Consider the following 25165-nt stretch of genomic DNA (forward strand, 5'->3'; position numbering starts at 1 on the left):
GCATTTAGCCTTTCCTTATACCTCGTGTGGGCCCTTTTTTTGGTTTTCCGTCTGGTGTTAGATACCCACTTTTGAATCTGAATAATCCAAATTCGCGTAGAGTCTCACTTTTTGGGCAAAATGCTGCCTACCAAAGACCATTTCATTCACATGCATGATTCAAATTCAAAACTTTTTTATTAAGGATAAAGTAATACCATCCATGTGCTTCTATAAGATAAATTTCGAGCCAAATTACACGTACTTTTAATTATTTTATTTACTATCTCCACTATTATAGATACCAAATAACTCGATCCACCAAAGTTTTGACAGATGAAAAAAAATCAGGAACCTACTAACCTGAAGATTTTTCATCTACTTAATTTCAATCTGTATTTATCCTTCATTATTATTTTTTGAGAATATGATTGATCAAAACGGAAAATATTCAAAGTGTCACCCTATATTAACTACTAGATCAAAAAATAAATTTTAAAAAGAAAATAGAAAAAACAAATAAATGAAGCAAAATGCCACACTAAAAATTGTTAGAACAGAATAGTCATAAACTTGAGCACACATTAATTGCACAACTTGAACACACAAAAAAAGTGTATTTGTACATTGCTTTTCTTGAGGTAAAAAAAAAAAAAAGAAAGGGGATCCCGGGGGAAGGCCGTACACCAAGGGGGTGTAACGTAGGCAGCCTATCCTAATGCAAGCATTAGTGGCTAATTCCACAGCTCATACCCATGACCTATAACAAATTTACCGTTGCTCCAAGGCTCCCCTTTCTTTCCTTTAAGGTAAATATGCACTAGAATACTATGCTTCAGGAAACAGATTTGTTGGCTGAAGAATGATCCTCTTATAGCACAATGAGTTTTCTGTGCACATGACCTCCAGCAGAACCTCCTTCGTGATCGTGATCATGAAAGATAAGGGTCAAAATACCAACCAAACTTAGCACTGAACCGACGAGGAGCTTGTCATAACGTTCCACCCAGTGGAACTTGAGTTGACTTGCACCGTAAAATGATAGAGCCACCAGTGAGGTCATCACAGTTATGGTGCTGCAAGTTAAGTATAAATTTGTGTCAAGCATCCAGAAATTCAGATAAATCAAAACAAGTCCAGCAATGAGCTGGTAGTGACAAATCTAATGAGTTTTGTGGGCATTTCATCGATGGAGCTACATAGAAAAAGTCTGTCTCATGAGAACAATTTAGATATCAAGAAATACAACTAGCGTGGACACGGGTTCCATTCATTGTAAGAAAGTTCACTACAGCAGCCTGGAATGAAGTAGTTCCATATCTAAAATTCAAACAGAGGTACTATTAGAAAGTTTACCAACTCTTGCAGCAGATTGACCCGAATGAATGTTACAGTTGGACGAAGGATGAAGGAGAAACATAAAATAATAGCACCCCCGCAAATAAAGAGAAGCACAGCTACTCGGGTATGAACAAGATCTAGTCGTCACTTCTCACAGTCCATGACATCAAATACTAGTCAATGTTGTGCATTAAAATAAGTTTCTAGAGCTTTAAACAATACTGACAAAGTAACTTCAGTAAGATACAAAAGCCACAGGAATTAAAAAGGACCAGGGATCTCTAAAACTTTATATTATTTCAAGAAAGTAGATGGCTCACTCCATACATGCCCTTGAGGCTACCGCCATGGCGCCATCTAAACCCACTACTTCATCCCACCCCCTTGTTCCATATCTTTTTCTCTAATAACACCAAGTGGTTTGCTTCTATTCCTTTTCTCAAGAGTAACCTATGTTTTCCCAAAAGAAAATGCAATAAAAAGAGTATGTAATCCACTTAAATACAAAGTAAAGTGAAATTTAGAAGCAAATACCTGAATAACAGAACTATGATGGCAAGCACCATCATGGAGGATGAGTTTCCAACAGCAAGAAACACAGGGAGAGTGGTTGCACAAGGAGACAATGCAGGAACAAGGACAAGCCCTGCTACGGCCATTTTCTCCATGGGTTGATTGTGTGAATGGCTGTGACCACCCTTTCCGCAAAGAAACAAGATGATATAACTACCACCAAGGACTATAAGCAAGAGGGAAGCCAGTTTGTGCACTGATTCCTCACCAGCAATTGTGTTTGTTATGGTTATTGCTGTTATCCCAAGAATCGAAGTGGATATTACATGTAATACTGCTCCAAATGCAGCTGTCACAAGAGTAGTCAGATTAGAATCACATGCAGGAATTTAAATCCAGGCACTTTAACCGAATTTTAGTGCTTTTGAGGTACTCACTCCATTCGCAAAGAGTACTTAATTTAGTGTCTAATTGACTAATCTTAAGTTGATTTCAGATGATAACACTTTTTTCTGGAAAAACCTATACAACGGAAAGTACATGAAGTGGTACCAACACAAATTTCAGAAATTAAAATTTCAAGAAAATATTTGAGAAAATTGCGTCCAAAAATGACATTGTAACTACGTCAAATAATCAAACAGTTAGGAGTAGGACGAAAGGACTAAGGAGCATAAAACTCTTGAATTAATTCAAATACTTTTAGTATTAGAGAAAAATGCACTTTGAGTTGAGAGATTATCTCCATAAATTCATTCATTTCAAAATAAAATAAGAAAAGTATCTAATACTAAAGACTCAACCTAGATTAACAGGGCAGAAGGTTGACCTAAACACAGATCTCTACATCAGATAGAACTCAAATTTATGAATATATATACTATTTAGTGGTTAAATGAGAAAGGACAATATTGATCATTTACAAAGGTCTTGTGAATTTTATGACATGAATATGTTTGTCCACATAGTGTTTTAAACCTAAGAAGCAGCTTATTACACTTGAAAAATAAAGAACAAACACTGGCTATGATTCACAAGAAATTATGAGTACCAAAAACCAACACAAGAAAAACATCCAACCTGATCAAGAAAAGCTCAGCACACCTGCTTAAAAACAACATAATATTGGAGAAAATTTTCACAGCAAATTCCTAGATTGAAGTTATGTAACTTAAACTTATAGTTATGGTTCGCATCAACAACTAAATCAATTCTACATTCCTTGATTGAAGTTATATACATATTTTATTATGAAAAAAAAGGAATGAATGTAAACAAAATTTGGACCATTTCAAAATTTGTGCATGTCATTTGCACAGGGCATGCTAATCTTCCTTGATTTGAGGTTATATTTTGTTTGCAACAACTAACCTTCATATATTTAACTACCTTCACCTTTTTTTATAATAGAAAGGAAAGTATTGTAAAAGAAAGGAATTTAAGCAACATAAGAGGAAACAAACATGGAGTATGAATTCCTCTCAAAATAATAGGATAATTGAGTAATTCTCACTCTATCGGAGGTTATGGGAGGATATGCTTACATGGTTTGGCATCACTTGGGTAATGCCAAGATGCGTGAAGGAGTTGATATACAGTTGGAAGAATGGAGCTAGGAGAAGAAGGCACAAGACGTGGAATGTTACTCTAGTCCTCTTGCTTTTTTTTGAAATTGGTAACATTTGTATTTCATATAGTACTTAGGTAGTACTGAAAAACCATATTTACAAAAGCAGTAAGGAAGTATAATCTATCCAAAAACTGAACCAAATCTAAATAGATCCTAAAACATCTATGATTGACTCAATTTCATTGGAGTAGACATTTGTACATCAAAAGCAAATCAACAAAATACACTTAAGCTTTACTTCCTACAGGTTGTTGTTCCGATTCTCAAAACATCTATCGTTTCTCTCCCTCCATATAGTCCACCAAATACTAGCAGGGATCATCCTCCTCCATCTTTCTCTGTTTGTAGCCCCAACTCCAGCCGTCTCCCAACTGAATAGAGTCTCGGCAATCTTGCTAGGCATACACCAAATACTAGTCCTCTTGCTTTAATGTGGGTCATTTGGAAAGAGAGAAATAAAAAATCTTTTGAAGGGTTGGAGATGAGCTTTGATCAACTGAGGAGTAGTCTCCGCTCCCTTATTTTCTTTTGGTGCACCAAGAACTCCTAACTTCCTATTTGTTTAGAGGATTGGGTGTCTTTTGGAGAGAACCATAGTTTGTAGGTTTCTCATTTTTTGGATATGTCTCTTGTATACGACCAAGTTGCCTTGTTATAATCAATGAAAACCTTACTTGATCAAAAAAAAAAAAAAACGGCCCATTGATAAGTCTTGAAAGAAAGACCCTATTGATCTAACAACTGGAAAAAAATCATCTGATTTCTTGATTTTAATGACCATAAATGTCTAAAGAACAAGTACGAGGACAAATTTCTAATTTAATGGAAGTCACATCATAGGAAGGCTGAAGCTCTATTTGAATGTCTTATTTTATCTTTTTGATACGTCTATCAAAATATCTTGATTCTTACACGCATCCAAGCCTTAGAAAAGGATGCCAATTAAACCTCAAGCGCCCCTCCACCTTTCTTATGATGCGGCTAGAAAGTTCATACTTTTTTATAACTCTAGTATCCGGAGTCAGCTTGCACACACCTCTACCATTCCGCCATATACTTGTTACCTCCCAGCAACACAAGATAAGTCTATCCACCAAGGCTTGGGCATATGTTAAAAATCACATAATACTTTTTGTGTCTGTTGGGATGTGAAATCTAATCTACCGTGATATTTACCCACTTTATTGATCCCTAAGCCACACCCTTGAGTGCTACTGGAAAGTGCATATTTTGAAGAGCAGACTTCATTTATTCAACTATCAACTTTCGCGAAAAGAAGGGCTGTTTTCCATTACTAAGCCTTATTTTAAGTCTTTCCTCACCAACAATCTTTTCAAGTCACTAGATTTTGCCACAATTAAGGGGAATAACTTCGAAGCTGCATTATATGGAAAATTACTAACAAGATATCTGAAAATTCAGCTATATTGGAAAGTCGCTCTTCTACCTAAGGCAAGAGGCTATATCTCCATAATATGGGGAAGGTGATACTGACAAAACAGGCTTCTCTATCCCTACCTTCAGATAAATATTTGAATTTTAGTATATTATATCTCCATATAATAGTCTTCATTTTCATGATAATCATGTACCTGAGTTTCTTTTAGTGCCCAATGAGTTGCATTTCATTTTTCTTCTGATAGCTTTTCAGTTAGGGCCTTATCTTCTCCCTATAAAGTCCTGATTTTCTTTTTCTCAGAAACTGCACATATTGGATATTGGGCTGCTTCTGAATAATTCAGCAAGCTTAATAAACTAGATCGTACCAGTGTGCTTCAAAGAGGATAACAAAAAATGGAGAGAGATGCAACTCTTTTATCTAGCCAGAAGGAATCATCACTACAAAAACTAAGGTCTAATCCTTTAGTTTTTTATCAGCTAAGGAGCTTAAATCACTTTCCCGTCCAAAGTTCAAGTTTTTCTCTTATGCATCCAAATAAATGAGAATCTATATTTCCATTTATGTTTCGAAATCCCACAATGATGCTCAGGCAAATTCCCAGACCCGAAATCACCAAATCAATCATCAGAAGACAGTAACCAAAGCAGCTAACACAACTTATCCGTATAAAAGGTCGAGGTGCAGTATCTACATTGTGTGCTTATGCAGTCCTATAAACAAATCCCACAAAAAATAAACTAAGCAAGCAATAACACCATTGCAGCATCAAGATTTAATAATGCATCAAAATCAAGACTTTATCAATTTCTTCTCCATTTCAACACCTGATTCCTGGAACCCAAATCACATGTCTTCAACATCTAAAGAAAAATCACACAGAAAATGTAAAAGTAAAAGAACAAGACAGTAGTTACTACCTAACAAGAAGGACACAAGAGAGAGTAGTTTGCCATTTATGTCTCAAAATGCCACTATGACGCCCAGGCAAATTCCCAAACCCAAAGTCACCAAAGTAATCATCAGAACACAGTAACCAAAGCAGGTAACACAACTTATCAATACAAAAGGTCTAGATGCAAATTCCTCCAGCTTGATTGCAGAAAAACTCCAAATTATCATAAAGTTAGTGAAAAATGCTGTAAAAATAATCTCATCTGTATCTATATTTTGTGCTTATATGATCATATAAACAAACCCCACAAAACTAGGAAATCTTAGTAGCTCAGTTGGTTGGCTACCTGAACTTCCACCTCATTCGATTTCCCACTTCGTAATCCCCTTCCCCATCCCCTACCAACAACTTTGAAAAAACAAAAAAAGAAACTAAGCAAGCACTAGAACACCCATACCAGCATCAAGATCTAAGAATCCATCAAAATCAAAACTTTATCAATTTCCTCTTCATTTCATCACCTAATTCCAAGTACCCAAATCACATATCTTCAAGATCTACAACAAAATCGTATAGAAAAGTGCAAAAACAGAAAAAATAAGAGAGTGGGTAGGGTACTAACTGACAAGAAGTGTACGAGAGAGAGTCCATTTCTGAGCACGGCCAACAATGGAGAAAGGCAACCAATGTGTAGGTATGAAGGAATGTAAGAGTGATACAGTAGCAATTCCTCCGATTGTGGAAAGATCTTCTGCTGTAAACCCACTTTCCATTTCGCAAATTCAACAACACCCAACTCAAAATCTTGGCTTATTTTGAAGATCCCACACTTCACCAGTGAGGTTTGTTCTACATTTCTGAAGTGCTTTAATGGAGGAAAAAAGTTGGGATTTTCTTTTTTCGGATGAACTGTCTTTTTCTTTAGTCTAAAATGTGCAATTAGGTTCCTCATCTTTTACTAGTTTTGATTTTAGTCACCCTTCTATGCATGGCAAATCTCAACTTCTATTACGCCGCTCGATGATGGTCTAGAGCATCGTGTTTATCTTCTAATTAATCGTATACATATTATTTTTAGTTGTTATTATGTGTTAATTAGTATGTTTAGGTGATCACACTACGTTACTTTGCATGTATGGTTTGCATGACTTTTCTATTTGTTGTCATGTTTTCTTTAATATTGTTTTTCTTTTTCATTATCTATTTTGATTTGCTTCACTTAAATCAAGGGTCTTCCGAAAACAACATCTCCATGGGTAAGTTCTGCGTACACTTTATTCTCTCCAAATCTCACTTTATGGGATTTTTCACCAGATATGTTGTTGTTTCCCACTCGCGTTAAAGATATATACTCATGTTCAAGACAATTTTATTGACATGTCTCTCAAGACCTCAGATCAAAACTTCCACTTACAAAAAAAGTTGATACGACTCAATTTTCAACACTAGTATTCCTCGATATTCTTTGATCGTCAATAAAATATTCACAATAAACCTTGTATTATATAATTTATCTATATTAATTTATGGGAATGTCTTATTATTTGAAGTGACATACATGGTATCATAGAGAATAATCAATTCCTTCGAAACGGAGCTTGGTCTAGCTCTATGATACCAATACGATATATATCATATATTTACATCGTAGATGGCATATTAATTATATTCTTTTGAAGGAAAAAAACACTCTTCATTCTTTTGTGATATTCATATGGAATTATATCATGTATTGTCAAGATATGTTAGATGACTAGTTTATTCTTTAAAAAAAACACTTTTTATTCTTTTATAATAGCCACATAATATATATTATATATTGACATGATATCATAGAGAATTGATTCATTCCTTTGAAATTAGTCAATCCCCTCTGAGACCAATCTAATATAGATCATATACTAAACACCTCTCATAGAGAACATGTTCATTCCTTAAAAATAAAAAAAAAATTATATTATAAAAAAAAATATTACACTTAGTATTAATATTTTAATTTTTATATCATTTTTAACAAGTTTTACTTGTGAAAAATAGAATGATAATTTAGATATAAATTTTGTTTTTATTTACAAAAGAAAAAAAGTTGTACAAATATTTTCTATTAATTTAAATTTTAACAAATAAGCTCGTAACTTTAGTATTTTTATTAATTAATTCTTGTTGTAATCTAATTATTTAAATTTTGTATTTTTATTAGTATGAAAATAATTTGCTAATATTTGTATCTTTGTACTTTATTTTTGTCTTTAAAAGGAGGGGGGGGGGGGGGGGGGGAGAAAGAAAAATAAAAAAATAGAGGATAGAAAAAAGGAGGAAAAAGAAATAAACTATTGATAAAAATCACTAAAAAAAGGATATACCTAATTCAAGGTTAAGCGGACGCTTGCAAAGTAAAATCAGATGCTAAATAATAAGTGAATATTTTATGTAAATTCTTTGAGCTTTTGTGGATAAAATACCTTATATGTGAGTGAATTTAGATAATCATTTTACCTTAGTCAGTTTAGTTTTTTTTCTTAATAATAAGTGAACTTAATTTTAAATAAATTGAATTTTCTCATATATAATATTGCTCCATTTAACTTCATAATGTTTGTATTATTAGAATTCATAATATGTACATCGATTAATTTTGTGGTAGTTGTTAATTTACAGCAACTCACATCTTTCAACAAGATTTGAGATTGTTAACATGCATGAACAAGCTTACACGCGTGAAATTACTCGTGTATTTAATCAGAAAAACAACAAAAGCAGTTGGCAGAAAAGGGCAAAAACAGCTGGCGAAAAATAAACAAAAGCCGCTGAGAAAAGGACATACCTAATTTTCGATAATAAGTTAATCTTAAACCAAATAAGTTAGTTTCCCCATATGTAATATCGATCCATCAAATCTTATGATATATGTGTGGTAACTGGTAAGGATTCATCATAAATTGATTAATTTTGTGTTAGTTGTTAATTTATCGTGACTCATATTTTTAAACAAGATTTGAGATTGTTAACATGAGCAAAGCTTGCACAAGCGAAATTCGCTTTTTATATAATCAAATAGCATACCATGAAATTTCATTAAGTGAAGTTTGAAGAAAATAGAGTATGTGTAAACCCTATGACTATTATGGAGGACCAAAGAAAAGTAATTAACAATAATTAGGTACCTAACAGGCTAACACTATTGAAGTCAAGAAAGTTAATCTTGTATGAAAGTCCTAAATACTCACTTATTTATTAGTACTTAGTTGACACTTCATAAAAGAACTCAGAGATAAGAGTTATTGCTAATTATTTTTTCAAAAATCTTATCTGACATTGTTAATTATTTGATATTTCCTCTCTAAATGTCGATAACTTTTATAAATCTCCCATCTCTCATTTTATATGACGATATTTGATTAAATTAAGACAATAATTTAACTATATATTAGAGTGAATTATTTTGAATGCCCCTCAAAAACTATTTAATTAAAAATATGATTCTTGTATCTAAAAATCAAATAATTCATTATGGTTTATCTTTGTATCACAACATCAAACACCAAAAACCTATATATTTATAAAAACTCCTACAATAATTAACAAGTGTTTGATTTTAAAGTACAGGGATTGTATCCAACTAAACAAATTGAAATAGATTGATCAGAATAATCAAAAAGCAAATCGGAAAAAAACTCATCTATCATATCATTCCCATAAACGTCTAATCCTAGATATTCGAATTGGTTTTTGTTATTCACCACAATCCTGTTTAGTCTCACTCACTTATTAACTTGGATAAGACAAAAAATAGGGAAGGGAAGCTACACAAACTAAGAAAATTTTCAAAGTAGGCAGAAAATAAAATTCAAAACTACTAAAGCATGCCATTTTATTTATGAACAAAGAGTTTAAAGACATGCTTGTACACCATATGACAGAAAGGGAAATGGGGGTGGGGGTAGGGGTAGGGGGGATGGGGAGTAGTTCTATGTACATAAGCTACTGTAAAGTTTGTTATTCCATACACTACATACACAAATAGAACCAGTACTGGATATGCAAAGAGAGACATCTCTAGAAGGACATGAAGATAGAAAGGGGCAATAGAAGATGCTGCAAATGAACAAGCAGGGCAAGGAACGCGTAATGGCATGAGAGTTTGTGAAGTAATAGGCCCCAGCTGCATTGGCTCATCCGTAACAAAGCAGTGATTGTTCTAGTGAAACCATGGACACGTTATGATTTACCACTATAAATGACAGATTCTTATTTGCGAAAACCAAACATGTGATCTGTGTATAGGTCTTCCAGATCAAAGATACTGTCGTCCTTGCTGCTAGGTTCCCAACAGGGATAAGTTCCACCTCCAATATGGCCAGGAATTGATGGTGTCTGCATGGAATCAACAGAAAAACCTCCCCCAGGAGCTTCCATGGTACTCACAAAACCATTCTTAGCGACACTGCTAGAAGTTGTACAACCATGGAGTCCAATATGATCAGCAATTGGTGATGGCAAACTTGCAGTGTTAATGCTAGGACCTTCTTGACTAGCTCCAACCAACTGCTTAGTCATTAGCTCTTCCAGATCATACCCAACATTATTGACTGCATGAGTGTACATTCTGGTACCACCAGCAACTGATGGTTGCAAGCCAAGTGATGGAGATGTCCTAGTGCCAACCCCACACCTTACTCCAGAGGTGCCCTCTGCCAGTACAGTGACTGGATGAGTGTACATTCCGGTGCCACCACCAACTGATGGTTGAAAGCTTAGTGATGGAGATGTCCTAGTGTCAACCCCACGCCTCGTTCCAGAGGTGCCCTCTGCCGGTACAATGATTGGATGAGTGTACATTCCGATGCCACCAACAACTGATGGTTGCAAGCTAAGTGATGGAGATGTCCTAGTGTCAACCCCACGCCTCGCTCCAGAGGTGCCCTCTACCCGTACAGTGACTGGATGTGTGTACATTCCCGTGCCACCACCAACTGATGGTTGCAAGCTAAGTGATGGAGATGTCCTAGTGTCAACCCCATGGCTCACTCCAGAGATGCCCTCTGCCGGTACATTGACTGGATGAGGGTATATTCTAGAGCCACCAGCAACTGATGGTTGCAAGCTAAGTGAAGGAGATGTCCTAGTGTCAACCCCATGGCTCGCTCCAGAGGTGCCCTCTGCCAGTACATTGACTGGATGAGGGTACATTCTGGTGCCACCAGCAACTGATGGTTGCAAGCTAAGTGATGGAGATGTTCTAGTGTCAATTCCACACCTCACTCCAGAGGTGCCCTCTGCCGGTACAGTGACCGAATGAGTGTACATTCTGGTGCCACCAGCAACTGATGATTGCAAGCTAAGTGATGGAGATGTCCTAGTGTCAATCCCATGGCATGCTCCAGAGGTGCCCTCTGCCGGTACAGTGATTAGGTCTTCTACCTCTTGCAGGAACTCATGCACGTCAGGAAATGAAACTGGATGAGTGTACATTCCGGTGCCACCAGTAACTGATGGTTGCACGCTAAGTGATGGAGATGTCCTAGTGTCAACCCCATGGCATACTCCAGAGGTGCCTTCTGCCGGTACAATGATTAGGTCTTCTACACTTTGCAGGAACTCATCCACACCGGGAAATGAACTATTCAACTCACTACCAAGAGCAGCAACAAGTGGGAATTTCTCGGGGTTAACAGCTGATGGTCCTTCAATAGCATCAGTCGTGCAGTTTGTAACTGACCCTGGTAAAGATAGCATCCCTGTGTCGAAAGCTTCAGTCACATAGTCGGCAATTGGCCACTGAGATTGTCCTCCACAAGGTCCTGTCAACTCGTCAGATTTTTGTCCTTGTGAAGGTTCAGTAATATTAGCAGCACCCACACTAGTGACATCATGAATGCTTTTTCTCCTCTTTGCGTTATTGTCATTTAATCGACTGTAGTACTTCTGGGCATGGCTTGCCACCTGTGTTGGTGTTCTAGAAAACACAAAGTTCCTTGATATACCCCGCCAATCACCCTTTCCGTGTTTTGCCAATCCCTGGAGAAATGACCTAAGAAAAGAAAGAAGATTAAGAAGTTGCTAGCTTGGGAATTTAATCCATTCAAGACAATATCTGCTTGAAACTAATGCATTCTCTCAAACAGAACAATTTTATGCATCTTTGAAATTCTAATCACAGTCGTTATAATTATATAGACATTTTTTCTTCCATCTGTATGCAATGACCACATCTAATTAAGTTCGAATTACCAAGTTCAGTATTATTTCAGCAGTCTTTTATCACTACTGACAGCCTGCACCCAGCCAAAACAATACAATATACTAGTAAGGTGCTACTTTGGTGTTTATAGGATCATCCCACTTATCAAGAAGAAATGTCTATAGAATCATCTCCTCACTCACCACATCATTCGTTGTTGCAATAGTCCATTGCTATTCAATCCTACTCAAATTGTAGAAGGATATATTTCTCTTATCTTGAGAAAAATGGAATAGAAGAACAACAAACCCTACATCTTGAAGGATATGAAAAACCATACCAAGAAAAGGAAAGATAAATATAAGTATCGTAAGCTGGAAAGTTTTTCCAGTACACAAATTTGCTCTAGTCTATTTGACCCAATCATTTATTGCCAGCATCTAATTAACCGCCTCTTCGGCCTACACATGGTATTCAAAATTCATAAGGTGCTAAAGAGGAAACTAGAGGTCTTTAGTTAAAAAATGAACTAAGCTTGGTGGTGATATACCTATATTGTTCACATCACTGTTCGTCAACAATAATTCACAAGTGTTTCCAGCACGAGTTAGATTGAAGCCTTTACAAGTCTGATGTCTACAGTACCTTGTCCATATATAATAGTCATTCAGCTGTTTACGAATAACAATTATACCGATGACGCAGTGACTTACGTTACAAAACTGATATCAAGCTGTACTCCACTCTTCTATGAAAAAGACAAACTTATATAGAAAAAAAAAAAGCACTGTATTTAATTTTTCTTGAGAACAAGCAACTCAAAGAGAATTGAAGAAATTACTAACAAAGCAGAGGGGTTTTCTTTCATATTTTCAGACACCAAATTTCTGCAAACTTTCTGAGTGGCATATTCTAATTCAAAAATTTCACACCAGATCAACTAAGAATCTACTCTACATTTAAACATAATATAAAAATAGAAATGATTTTAGTTACGCTAAAGAATAAGACAGCTTCTGTCAATTTTTTGGTCCAAATAAACAGACTTGCTGTCAATCTAAAAAATCACAGGAAAAAGAAGCATTTTGTTGCACAGAAATTCTTAAAGAAGCTACTTTTAAATCCTTACTGTAAACAATAAAACTTTTTCAACTATCAAGAAACTAATGATTGAAGAGATCAATTAGTCATCAATTTAGTCAGATGTTTCGAACCAAACTAACATGGTAATTACAAAATATACAGGAAAGCCTCACCTGTGTTCCTCTGCAGTCCAAGGAAGCCCTTTTCGTCGTTCTACCCCTGCTCCCAATGATCTACGTCTGCAGCTAGAAGAACTTTGCATTCTCTCATATTTAGGTAGCGGAACTTTGCCAGACTCTATGTCATTAATATCTTCAACTAATACATTATAATGATCTATAATTTCTTGAAGAGATTTCCCAGGAACAGCAGCAGCGATCTTCAGAAATTTATCATTATCTCCAGAAAATACAGCCAAAGCATTCTCAAATGCTTTGTCTTCCTCCTTGGTCCAGAAGGAGCTATTGCATGTTCGGTTGAGGCTCATTTTGTTAGATCTACACAATGAAAGGTTTGACACGAAAGGGATAGTTTCTGAAGAGTTCTCCCAAATTGGATAACTTCCATATATGACAAAGACCAGCATAAATATTTGGTGCATCTATATATAATTTTTTGTTGCCCTTGACACTTGGTTAACAGAAATGGCACAACACTCCCACTTCATTAATCAGCTATTAATTTAACTACAGTCTACCTCCAAGAGGTAGGGGTAACTGCATACACTCTAACATCCCCAGACCCCACTCTATGTGATTTTACTAGGTATGTTGTTGTTGTTGATTTTAACTACAGTAGTGAGCGACTGTTAAGGGTAACAGGCAGGTGGCACACTCAAACAGAATGACCGCAACGATTTTTTGATCTAGATGTTAAGGTGCACATCAACATGGAGGAAAGCAACCAAAGTTCACAGATATATAAGATTTTGAAACGGTCACTGGCTAACTAAGCAAGATTAATACAGCAAAAAATTACTTTGTGGAGAAAAATTAATCTAGTGCCTGTTGTTCCTTTATTAATCACTTCATATTTGTTTTTAAAATCGTTAACCATTTAAAGCAAGCAAACAGTAAATGTCTGATTAATGAACTAGCTCTAGGAAGGTAAAAAAAAATACGACAAGGGATATTCAAGATGAGCAAACTAGTAAGAATTTGACCAGATATTTCTGTATTAGGAATAGGATCTACAAGTCCCTTCTATATCGGGTCCAAAAAGTATATAATAAAGAGATCTTGTCCCCTTATTTTTAACTTTTGTTATTAAAAAGAAGATTACATTAAAAGATGCTGCATTCCGTATCAAAAAAATATTATAAGACCCAACGAATGAAAATTGCGCTTAAGCTGAACTACAAGTCTATAACTACAGCAATGAAGCATATCTTTCTATATTTGCTAGAGACGAATCAAGAGGATATCTGAAACAGATCTATAGACTAGCACATAGAGGATGCAACAATGTCATATGCACATTCGCTACTATCGCTCATACTATACAGCTAAAAACATTAGAAGATATGTATTTATAATACTTTTGCACCCATTGGCACAAAGGAGCAGTTCGAGGTACTTTGCACCCACTAACTTAAAATCCTAAATCAGACTTTTGCCTTGCACCTCATAAAGTAAAACAAAGGCATCCAGTTACACAAATGGTGTACCAAAAGATTCAATTTTGAAATGTTTTGACATAAAATTCGAATGAAATGCTCCACACCACAATCAACAAAAGCATCAATCTACAGAATCTTACTATCTTTGGCATAACAAAGTTCCCGTTTTTAACAACTAAAATACTTAAAGATTTGGTTCACCGGAGAGACAAATATTTTCAAGTAATTTGAAAAAAATCGAAAAGGTGAATAACTTCCACAAAGTTTCTTGTGGAAGAACAATGTTGTAGAAACATCAAAGATGAGCAGTTATCAAATGGACACCACATAATGCACCAAGTAGAAGCTAGCAAATTATAAATCCTTTTTCAATTTTAAATAAATCACAGATGACAAACTTGAATATGATCAAATGCCAAGAAATTCTACTAGTTTCCCAGCAATCTTAACCTCCGAAATAAAAAGTGTGCAAATAATAAATTTAGAGGTCCAGAATAGTCTAGGGCTGACATACAAGTCCATAGCAGTTAGAATGACTTACCTCAGTTAGAATAGCTCATGTTATAAGAGAAACCAAAAGACGAATATGTTCTTCAATTATCTTTCATTTGAGTTTTAGTAGTAGAAGTTCCAAGATAAGTGTTTCCCTCTCATCACCAAATAAATGAGATGGCAGCATTATTAAGTTGGGTAAAACATAAAACTCTTGGGGTACATCTAAGAAGGGTTCATTTCCCAAATTTTCCTTCTACAGGCTTCGATTTGCAGAAAATCATCCTAAGGCAGGAATCATAATCTGACCCTTTATATTACAACTAAATAAACACTTAATACAATCTCCCAATAGCCATATGTTTGTAAAATATATGCTATTACTTCTAATTTTTTATGGAACTAAGTCATAAGAAAAGAATCATTTTAGTATTCTCATAATCTTATCTCCACTATTCCACTACTTATCCCCATTATTCCATTTGTCTCCTTTTTCTTCGTTTGTTGGGGAAAGGGGGCCAAATGTTTAAATGGCTTCATTTGACATGAAAAATTGCTAGTGCATTGTGTTCATGTGGATGAACCAATTCATGATTCACTAGTCAAATGGTACTCCATGGTAACAGAAAATATCCACACCAAGCTTTGAAGTCAGGGTTCCGGGCATAATGCGTGTATTGTATCTCAAAAGCTTTACTTTCTTGAAAGTGGTAAGTTAGGAGGAAAAATCTCAATAATATTAAGTAAATATCATCCTAAGATTGTTCAACTCATAACAGTTCTACTACTCAGATACATCTTGAAATACCAAAAGCTTACAAGTTTGAGAATAAAGTCCAACAAAAATGATAAGGGAAAAAATCCTAGCCACTTTGAACAAACAGTCATCATATAATGAGTAATTAATTCCTCAATAGAAATCAGGAATGCAGATAGAAGTTATGTTCTCTTTTTCTTGGTTTTACCCTTTTCAGTACATGTATCGGGACTCTGAAAATTCTAGCACACTTGGCAGAAAGGCATTATAACAAAGTTAGTATGTCAAACTTCTCTTTTTTTTGATGAAGTAAGTATGTCAAACTTCTTTAGCCTCATTCTATACTCTAATTTAGCTTCTGACTGGATTAACTGCAGTATCAAACCTTCACTCACTGAAGACTGAAAGTAGGTCCAGATGCATAGATTTATTGGAGAAAGCTTACAACAACAACAACAACATACCGAGTAAAATCCCACTAAGTGGGGTCGGGTCCACCATAAGGGGTGCTAATTTCCCATTAGTCCATTAGGTTGTCATCTTCAAGAGAAGAAGTTTCAAGAATCTTGGATCAATAATTTAGGAATATGGAGAGATTGACAATCATGCTACACATCGCATTGGAACTGGGTGGATGAAGAGGAAGCTCGCATCGGGTGTCTTGTGTGAGAATGTGTTGTCAAGACTTAAAGGTAATGTTTTATTGAGTGGTGATTAGACTAGCTATGTTCCGGTCAAGAACTCATGCATCCCGAAGATGAGAGTCGCGGAAATGAGGATGTTGAGATAGATGTGAGGGCATTCTAGGAGAGATATGATTAGGAACGAAGATATCCGGGACAAGGTGGAAGCGGCCTACGTGGTAGACAATATGAGGAAAGCGAAAATGAGATGATTCGGGTATGTGAAGAAAAAATGCCCTGATGCCCAGTGAGAAGGTGTGAGAGGTTGGATATTGGGGGGTTCGAGAAGAGGTAGAGGTACGCCATAGAGGTATTAGGAAGAGGTGATAAGACATGACATGACACTCATGCAGCTTACCGAGGACATGACCCTAAATAGAAGGGTATGAAGATCGGAAATTGGGTAGAAAGTTAGTTGGCAGTCGAGCGTTGTCTAGTTTCTCCTACCAGTTGTGCTACTACTATTTTCTATTATCTCTACGGTTTTAACACCACTTATTATTTCATTTTGCTTTGATTGACATACTATATATTGTTGTCAATGTTCTTTTATTTATTATTTTCAACATGCCTTTTTCACTACTGTATTTTATGTTTGAACCTGCTTTGAATTTTTTATGTCAATTTATCTGCCTTCACAAGTTAGGGGTGAAGCTTGCGTACACACCACCCTCCCCAGACCCGACTGGTGGGATTACACTAGGTATGTTGTTGTAGTTGTTGAGTCCATTAACTTGTTCTCCTCCCAAATCCTACTTATAACATATAAATACACTATTGTTTACAACTTTACCATTCTCAAAAAAAAAAAAACATATAAATACACTATTGTGTGTATTGGAAAGAGAGGTTTTTCCACCATAATATAACAGCTTAGGTTTGAAAAGAGACAAATGCTTTGCATCTTAGTAGAGGATACATAGGCTACGAAAACAAGGGAGTTCATCCATTTGTGGATCCCAACATCCGATAACTCAAGCCATGATTGTTGCACATCCGCTTCCGTAAGGAGAAACCTGTAAACCTCCTAAACTAGGAGTTATATTGAAATACTATGATTAAGAATCCTTCTTTTTTTCTCTTTTTTTAAAGCAAATCTACTAGGCAGGTTGCCTAGGGCTAGTTGTCTTTATTTTAATATAATAAAAGCGAAACTCAAAAGAGAAGTACAAGCAAGCGAGTTTATGCCTTACATCACTAATCCTATTGAGTAAAATGTATGCCAGCATAGAGTTGCCTCTTTCAACTGGATTGAACTTCCAGTGTCTGCTGGGTATTCTTTTCACTAGCATAGCAAAATCCCAATTCATCAGAGCTCTAGAACTGAATTACCAAGATGTGTATTTTCTGTAACTCCCAAGAAACTACGGCATCAGCATGGCCCAAATTCTAGTTAATACTCAAATATTCAAACAGTGAGAACAAATCGAAATGCTAAGCTTCAGAGACAAAAAAAATCAATATGATCTTTTAATTAGTTTTTCAAGTGAAATTTTTTCCCCACTCGCAACTCTTTTCAAGTGAAATGCATGTCTAAACACATCTTCAACCTCTCGACGCCATTTTTCAACTTCAAAAAATCCTCTTTTTCAACTTTAACTAAGATGTCCAAACACATACTAAGAATCCCAAAAAAGAAAAAAAGAAAAAAAAAACGATAAATATACAGCATAGAGATGTCACACTAGATTGTCACTCTTGTAATTACAGCTTCTACAGTCTGTTGAAACTGAAAACCATCAGAGTTACAGAAACTGAAACATCAAAATGGGGAACAGTCTGCAACTCCCCAAAAAATATACTAGCATTACCCAAAATTCTCAACAACATAGCCAGTCTAATCCCATTAGTGAGGTCTCTGGAAGATAGAGTGTACGTAAACCTTATCCCAACCTTGGGAGGTAGAGAGGCTGTTTCCGATAAAATTCTCCAACCACAGAGATACATATCAAAATTCCAATGTTAAGATATAAAGAAAACATAGGAATAACATTCATATCTGATAATATAGCATACATATGTCACATTAGTATTATTCAACCAATAAAGTTTCTATCTTTTTCTCTCTAGTAATTAGAACTTCTAGTGTTTGTTACTTAACTTTACAACAATAACAACAATATAACGAGTGTAATTCTACAAGTGGGGTACGGACCCTCGACTATAAAACATATAAAAAATCACTAGCATAGAAATTTTGAAACCTCAATTCATCAGAGTTCAAGAATGACATACAAAAAAAGGAACAATCTGAAACACCCAAAATAATAAAAATTACAGTATGACCCAAATTTCTAGTTAATACCCAAATTCTGAAAACATAAAAAGATCAAAGAAAACATAGCAGTAACCTTCATAGCTGATATTTTTCTGTACGAAATAGGATTAATTTTGGCTTGTTTGGAAGATAATTTCATCTTCCATTTTGGTTTCTCCGACTGTGAATTGCACATTTGGGTTTGATTTTGGCTTCGAATAGAGATTTTCTGACTTTTTGCCATTGATTTTGAAGTTTTTTAGCAGAGTGGAGGAGAGTTAAATTGAGGTGAAGACAATGAGGTTCGAAGGAAGAAGGTAATAATAGAGTGTTTCACCAAAAATAACACTTTGATACTATTTCGAGTTTCGGGTTTGAGTTTTAGGAATGAAAATACGAATATTTTGAGAACTCTTTTTATGACAATGGATTATATGTTATATAAATTTAAATTAATTGAATTGATAAATTGATCTAAAATTGAATAAGTCATGAATCGAAATGGAGGTAAAAATTTAAAGATCTCCCCAAATAGAGATATTTGTGGAAATATATTGTGAATTTAAATCAATCGATTCAATGGATTAATATAAATCTAAATTAATTAACTAATACTCTTTGATATTCTTCTTATTGACAAGTAAAATTCATATTAAAAACTTTTGAAAGGTCTTGAAAATGTCTTATAGTAAGAGGATTCAAAACCTTTTTCATAGATTGGTATATAATATCGAAAATATCAAGTAGAATTTTTTTTGGGATCTTCTTCACCGACTCACCGAAAGTTAGTTGAATTGGCGTGAAGCCAAATTAGTCAAGTTAATGAATCAACACGGAACATAATTAATCAACCAGTGAATTGGCGTGAAGTTAAATTAGTCAGGTTAATGAATCAACACGTTTATTAGGGATCATATCTATTTCCATCATTATCGACTATTGTCATTGATTCCCACCCACAACTAGCATTATTAACCACAATCTCAAATATTGGCATTCACTATAATTAGTTGTCATTACTACTAACCATCATTTACAATCATCACCATTAGCACAACAAGCAACAATCACTATCATAAGTCACCACGTTATATATCGTCAAACATCATGTAATTTTTAAAGAATATTTCTTGATATTAATATTAGAATAATTTAGTAATTTATAAATTTTATACATTCAAGTGTCAATATTCTTGAAATTCAAATTTGGTCACCTAAATTTTATGTATATCCAATATTCAAATTGAAAAGTCTTAATTTTCATGAAAATATAAAAAATATTAATCTAAGGCTGACGGATCAACACACATCTAAATCGGTGTAAATTTAAATTAATCAAATCAATATTATGAATATAAAATGCTTATACTAAATATGGAAAAACATCAATCCCTCAATTAACTTATTAGGAGGCATGACTTCTTTCAATGCTAGTATAATAGGAGAATCATTTGTGAATAGCTAGAATCTTAAATATAAAAAGGACCTATTAATTATACACTTTGGAACTAAGTAAAGCAAAAGGGTATGAAACTTAACTTCTTTATAAAAAAATTATACTATGCAACAAAAAACAATTTTGAATACAATAACAACATATTCAATAAAATCTCACATAATTTTGTTCGGAGATGGTAAAGTGGACATAGGCTTTACAACAATTTCTCCGAGATAGACAGATACATATCCAATAAAATCCCGCATAATTTTGTCCAGAGATGGTAAAGTGGACATAGGCTTTACAACAACCTCTCCGAGATAGAGAGATTGTTTCTGAGAGACCCTTGGCCAACAAAAACAATTTTGCAAACTCAACACCAACAAAGATTTGACCAGCCAAATTTAGAGGTTATGCAAGTGCTTTTGAGAGAGATTTAAACTTGATGCATGTTCAACTTACAAAAATTCAGAATTTAGAAGTGTATAATTTGGCACAACAAATCACTGTTCATAAATAGTAAAATTACTAGCTCAAGACAGAAAAAATAATTCCAATACCATCAAAATTATCTTGACAGTCATCACAAATAAAGTAGAATTATCATCTACACTAGCTATCCTTTTCATAGAAAAAAAAAACAAAATGGACAATATTCCAAGATTCAGAATTGCAAGCCTCACTGATCACCAGGAATGCTCTTAATGATGTCAGAATCACCTGAAGAGTTGGAAAAAAAAAAACATTAAAATCAGGAAAATATTTTTAAGTATATTCAACCAACAGTAGATCGAGTCGGACAAGAAACTCACCTGGATCGATGATGCTGAGGCAACAGACCCTGTAGTATTTACCACAAGCCGTCCCCAAGTCTACATTGTCTGGAACAAGAAATACATATGTTAGCATATAGTTTCAGAGACTTGTATGATACTACCAATCCAAAGATCATCACATACATTGAATAAGAGGTATACAGATAAACCGTGGGTAGAAAATACATGAGCAACCAGTAAAGGAGTTTGTATATAGAGTTCGAACCTTTGACGTGCCCTTAACACACAGATTATTTGACGTGTCCTTACTACTGAACAAAAGACCTAGGGCAGTTGTCAACTAATTCTTCACACAATAGATACCAAAAGATTCACGGCTTTGTTAATAGTTCCATACAGTTGATCCAACTATCACTAAAACTTAGGAACTAAGCTTCCTAAAAATCAAATATAATCAATGACTTTACGAGGCATTTGTTTTTTTAACCAAGCAGTCATCAGAAGGAACTTCAATACTTCTACAAACATAATTCACGTCCTAACAAAACGAAAGGAAGATATATATTTTCACTCACACGGAGTCAAAACAGCAAACAAAATATAAAAACATTTCAAAAGCGCCAAAAAGAAGTTCAAACATCTAACTAACTGTCTACACACACAAAGATATTCACTTACTTCCGTTGTAGTGGTGGACTCCAACCTTGGCCAACATAGCATAATACTCAATCTCAGACTTCCTGAGAGGAGGGCAGTTGTTGGCAATGATAATAAGCTTTCCTGTAATTTGGGAAAAGAAAAATTTAGAAACCCATGTTACATCATAAGTCAACACAACTCCTTCGTAAAGAATAAAGAACAAATCCATAATCGAGATCCAATCTTTTACAATACCGAAAACATGAGTCTTTTACAGATATATACTAACACCATAATTCTCATTATTCAATCAACATGGCCATGGACACAAAATTACATTTTATCATTAACCATTAACCTCGTACCTTCTTACAGCCAAAGAAAGTTTTGAACTACCACCAGAAAGAAATTGAAATACATGGCATCTAAACCTATTTTATTGTCAAACAAACCTTATATTTAACCACCTAAGACAATGCACAATAATCTACTAAAGATCATTGACTAGAACTATGTATAATAATCTGCTAAAGATTAACACTGCTTTAACCAAACATTAACATATATTAACCAGCTGCATAGCTTGAAATACAATGAAATACAAACAAAACCCGTATTAGATATCTACAACTATGAATATAATCTGATAAAGATCAGCTTTCGACACTACTTTAATCAAACATTTACTAGCCTCATAGCTTGACATACAATGAAATGCAAGCATAAACCTTGGATGACCATCAACAACTATGCATAATGATCCGTTAATAATCAGCTTCGAATACTACATTAATCAAACATTAACATATATTTACCAGCTACAGAACTTGACATATAATGAAATGAAACAAAAACAACTAACAACAAAATATTACAAACAAAACCCATGTTTCCCCATCTAAAACTATGCAGAAAATCTGCCCAAGATCAGCTTTTATCACTACTGCAACCAAGCATAACATATATTTTCCAGGTGCAAGGCTTGGATTTTGCTATAGCTTTGATATGTCTAGACTCTAGATATATAATTCAACTTAATTTATTGATCATTACATATAATTCAATCACGATATTATATGAAAATACAGTTTTTTGTTTTCGATTCTCCTTAAAAACAAAAACCATATTAGACCATCAACAACTATCCACAATAATATGCTAAAGATCAATTTTTTAACTTATATTTACCAGATACCGAACTAAACAAGCAATGAAATACAATAAAAAGAACAACCCACAAAATTAATTCCAATAAAAGCACAGAATACAATTTGAGCTGACCTGAAACTAACCTTTGGAGTTTCTAAGAGTCTTAAGAACAGTCTTATAACCCAGGGTGTACTTGCCGCTCTTCATAACTAGAGCAAGCCTATTGTTAATGCTCTCATGGGTCTTCTTCTGCATTCAAAAAAGATCTATTCAAATCAATACAACCACAAATCAACACCCCAAAACCCAAAACTCAAAAAAAAAAAAAACTGCATTTTCTTGTTTTCATTATGAACCAACAAAAATATAGAGATAAATAGAGAATCTTTTTACAGTTTTCTTGGCGGCAACCATGGTGGCTCTGCTTCTGCAAATGCGTCGACGAGCGGTGAAGTGTGAATTTTTTTTTTATTTTTTTTTGGAAGTACAGAGCACTACAGAGTGAAATTTGAAGAGCAAAATTAGGGTTTTTGTGCAAGAAGAAAAGGATTATGGGCTTATTATTTGGGTCAAAACAAAGGCCCACTTTTTATTAGTCTTTGGAATTGGGAAAAGCCCAATTTCTATTAGAGAATATTTGATTGAAATAGCGTTTACTAGCCATTTTTCGACTTTATTTTTAAAGTTTAATTATTATTCTGAATTTTCAAATTTTATAATAAGATAATAAACACTTAAAAGTGATTTTTTCTAATTCATAAGGATAAAAAAAAAGATTATTGTAAAAATGGGCAAGATTACGTATAATAAATCTTTATGGGTTAATTTTTTTAAAATTTCACGCATAGCGAAAGCTTAGTAAGACTGCTTTTTTGTTAAGTTTGTAAAAAAAAACTATTGGTGAAGTTTGAAGAATAAGATTAAGATTTTGCAAGAGAAACACATTTTGGCCAAATTGTAATTTAAAAGGCTTTGATTATATATATTTTTTCATTTTTAGTTCTTTGAAGTTCAATTTACCCAATCTCAAGGAGATTTGGTTGAAATGGCGTAGAAAAACTATTTCGTATATATTACCAAGGAAGATATATTTAGATATACATATTCCTAATAATTAGTTTAAATTAATTATATGCATAATTAAATCATCCCCAATTCAAGCTTTCATGTTAATTATCTCTCTTTCATTAATTTTCATCCCACGTTTTCTACTACCATTTTCTCTCTTCCTTCTTTCTCTTCATCCTGATTTACACCATTTAACCCTTAAAATTGAAATCAGAAATAACAACACAACAAATTGAGGTTTGTGTCTATTTAATCATTATTTAAAGTCATGTATTTGTGATAGATTTCAATTTGTTTTATCTTCGAATTTACAAAAGTTAAGGTAATATCCATTAATTTGGAGTTTTCTTTCATGGTCGGTGATTCTCCAAACAAGAAGTATATTTATTTATTGTTGCTCAAAAAATAGTATCAAAATTATCACTGCAATTTCGATATTTTTAGCCGCTCAAATCTGAGTTAAAAAATGCAACAACTTTGGTGAACAAAAGAGAAAGATAGTATGTAATTTGTTGGAAATGGAAGGATAGTTTATGCAGTAATTGTGATATATCTTAATAAGGAAGATGATGAGAAAAGGACTTCTTGGATCAGGTTGAAATTATTGTTTTATCAAACACATTATTGAGTTAAGATTATATGAATCTATTTTTTTTTTATCAATGTTACTGATTAAATATACACATGTATTGAAGCTTTATGCATTATTAGAGATTTACGCATATATCCGGTATATTATTGACGTATCTGGCACATTATTCAGTTAAGATTGTATGTATCTAATTTTTTATCAGTATATGTGATTAAGTGTGTATATGTATTTGACAAAATATCTTTTCTCCTTAATCAATGAATTTCAATTATATTCCTTAATTAGACACACTCCTTAATTAATTACTTTCATTTATACCCCTTAATTAGGAAAATACACGTATTCGAGGTCCAAAATTATGGTACGAAACGTAATATTTCTTAATTAGCTAGTGCATTACTCGCATATGTAAAGTTGCAAACTACTTTTTGGCCTTTTCTTTAAAAGTTAATTTTAGAATTTCAAATTTCACAATAAAAATTTTAGGACAATAAAATTTCACATTAAAAAAATATCTGTAGAAAATTTAATTTTCAACAAAATAACCATCAATAAATTAAAGATTTGATTGACCTCTCTTGAAAACTTTCAAAAGAAATTCATGTGTCTTTAATACTAAATTTCACCCCTCTAGCAAAGATTAGGATTTTGAATGAACAATGGATTGTGGACCTA

At 34.0% G+C, this 25165-nt stretch overlaps 3 protein-coding genes across 5 annotated transcripts; all 3 read right to left on the minus strand.

Moving 5' to 3' along the window:
• Window positions 1-499: 499 nt before the first annotated feature.
• Window positions 500-6652, minus strand: LOC125818471 (uncharacterized). The gene is made up of 3 exons (XM_049497963.1): window positions 6380-6652; window positions 1855-2182; window positions 500-1055 (listed from the first exon to the last, which is right to left on the minus strand). The coding sequence occupies exons 1-3, from the start codon at window positions 6528-6530 to the stop codon at window positions 851-853; spliced, it is 684 nt and encodes a 227-aa protein (XP_049353920.1). The 5' UTR covers window positions 6531-6652; the 3' UTR covers window positions 500-850.
• Window positions 6653-9700: 3048 nt separating this feature from the next.
• LOC125818487 (uncharacterized) lies at window positions 9701-19152 on the minus strand. 3 transcript variants are annotated; one of them, XM_049497975.1, is made up of 3 exons: window positions 18923-19152; window positions 13195-13518; window positions 9701-11788 (listed from the first exon to the last, which is right to left on the minus strand). In XM_049497975.1, exons 2-3 carry the CDS (start codon window positions 13506-13508, stop codon window positions 10006-10008), a joined length of 2097 nt encoding a protein of 698 aa, XP_049353932.1. In that variant the 5' UTR covers window positions 13509-13518; window positions 18923-19152; the 3' UTR covers window positions 9701-10005. The 3 variants fall into 3 exon arrangements, with proteins under 3 accessions (XP_049353932.1, XP_049353933.1, XP_049353931.1); XM_049497976.1 differs by lacking the exon at window positions 18923-19152 and having other exon boundaries at window positions 9701-10663; window positions 11015-11788; window positions 13195-13749; XM_049497974.1 differs by lacking the exon at window positions 18923-19152 and having other exon boundaries at window positions 13195-13749.
• Window positions 19153-20773: 1621 nt separating this feature from the next.
• On the minus strand, window positions 20774-23353 carry LOC125818483 (60S ribosomal protein L30). The gene is made up of 5 exons (XM_049497971.1): window positions 23224-23353; window positions 22974-23079; window positions 21721-21822; window positions 21079-21147; window positions 20774-20986 (listed from the first exon to the last, which is right to left on the minus strand). The coding sequence occupies exons 1-5, from the start codon at window positions 23242-23244 to the stop codon at window positions 20946-20948; spliced, it is 339 nt and encodes a 112-aa protein (XP_049353928.1). The 5' UTR covers window positions 23245-23353; the 3' UTR covers window positions 20774-20945.
• Window positions 23354-25165: the final 1812 nt, after the last annotated feature.

The sequence above is a fragment of the Solanum verrucosum genome, unplaced genomic scaffold, assembly GCF_900185275.1.
Source record: "Solanum verrucosum unplaced genomic scaffold, falcon-dt-bn FXZP01000462.1, whole genome shotgun sequence".
Classification (NCBI taxonomy): Eukaryota; Viridiplantae; Streptophyta; class Magnoliopsida; order Solanales; family Solanaceae; genus Solanum; species Solanum verrucosum.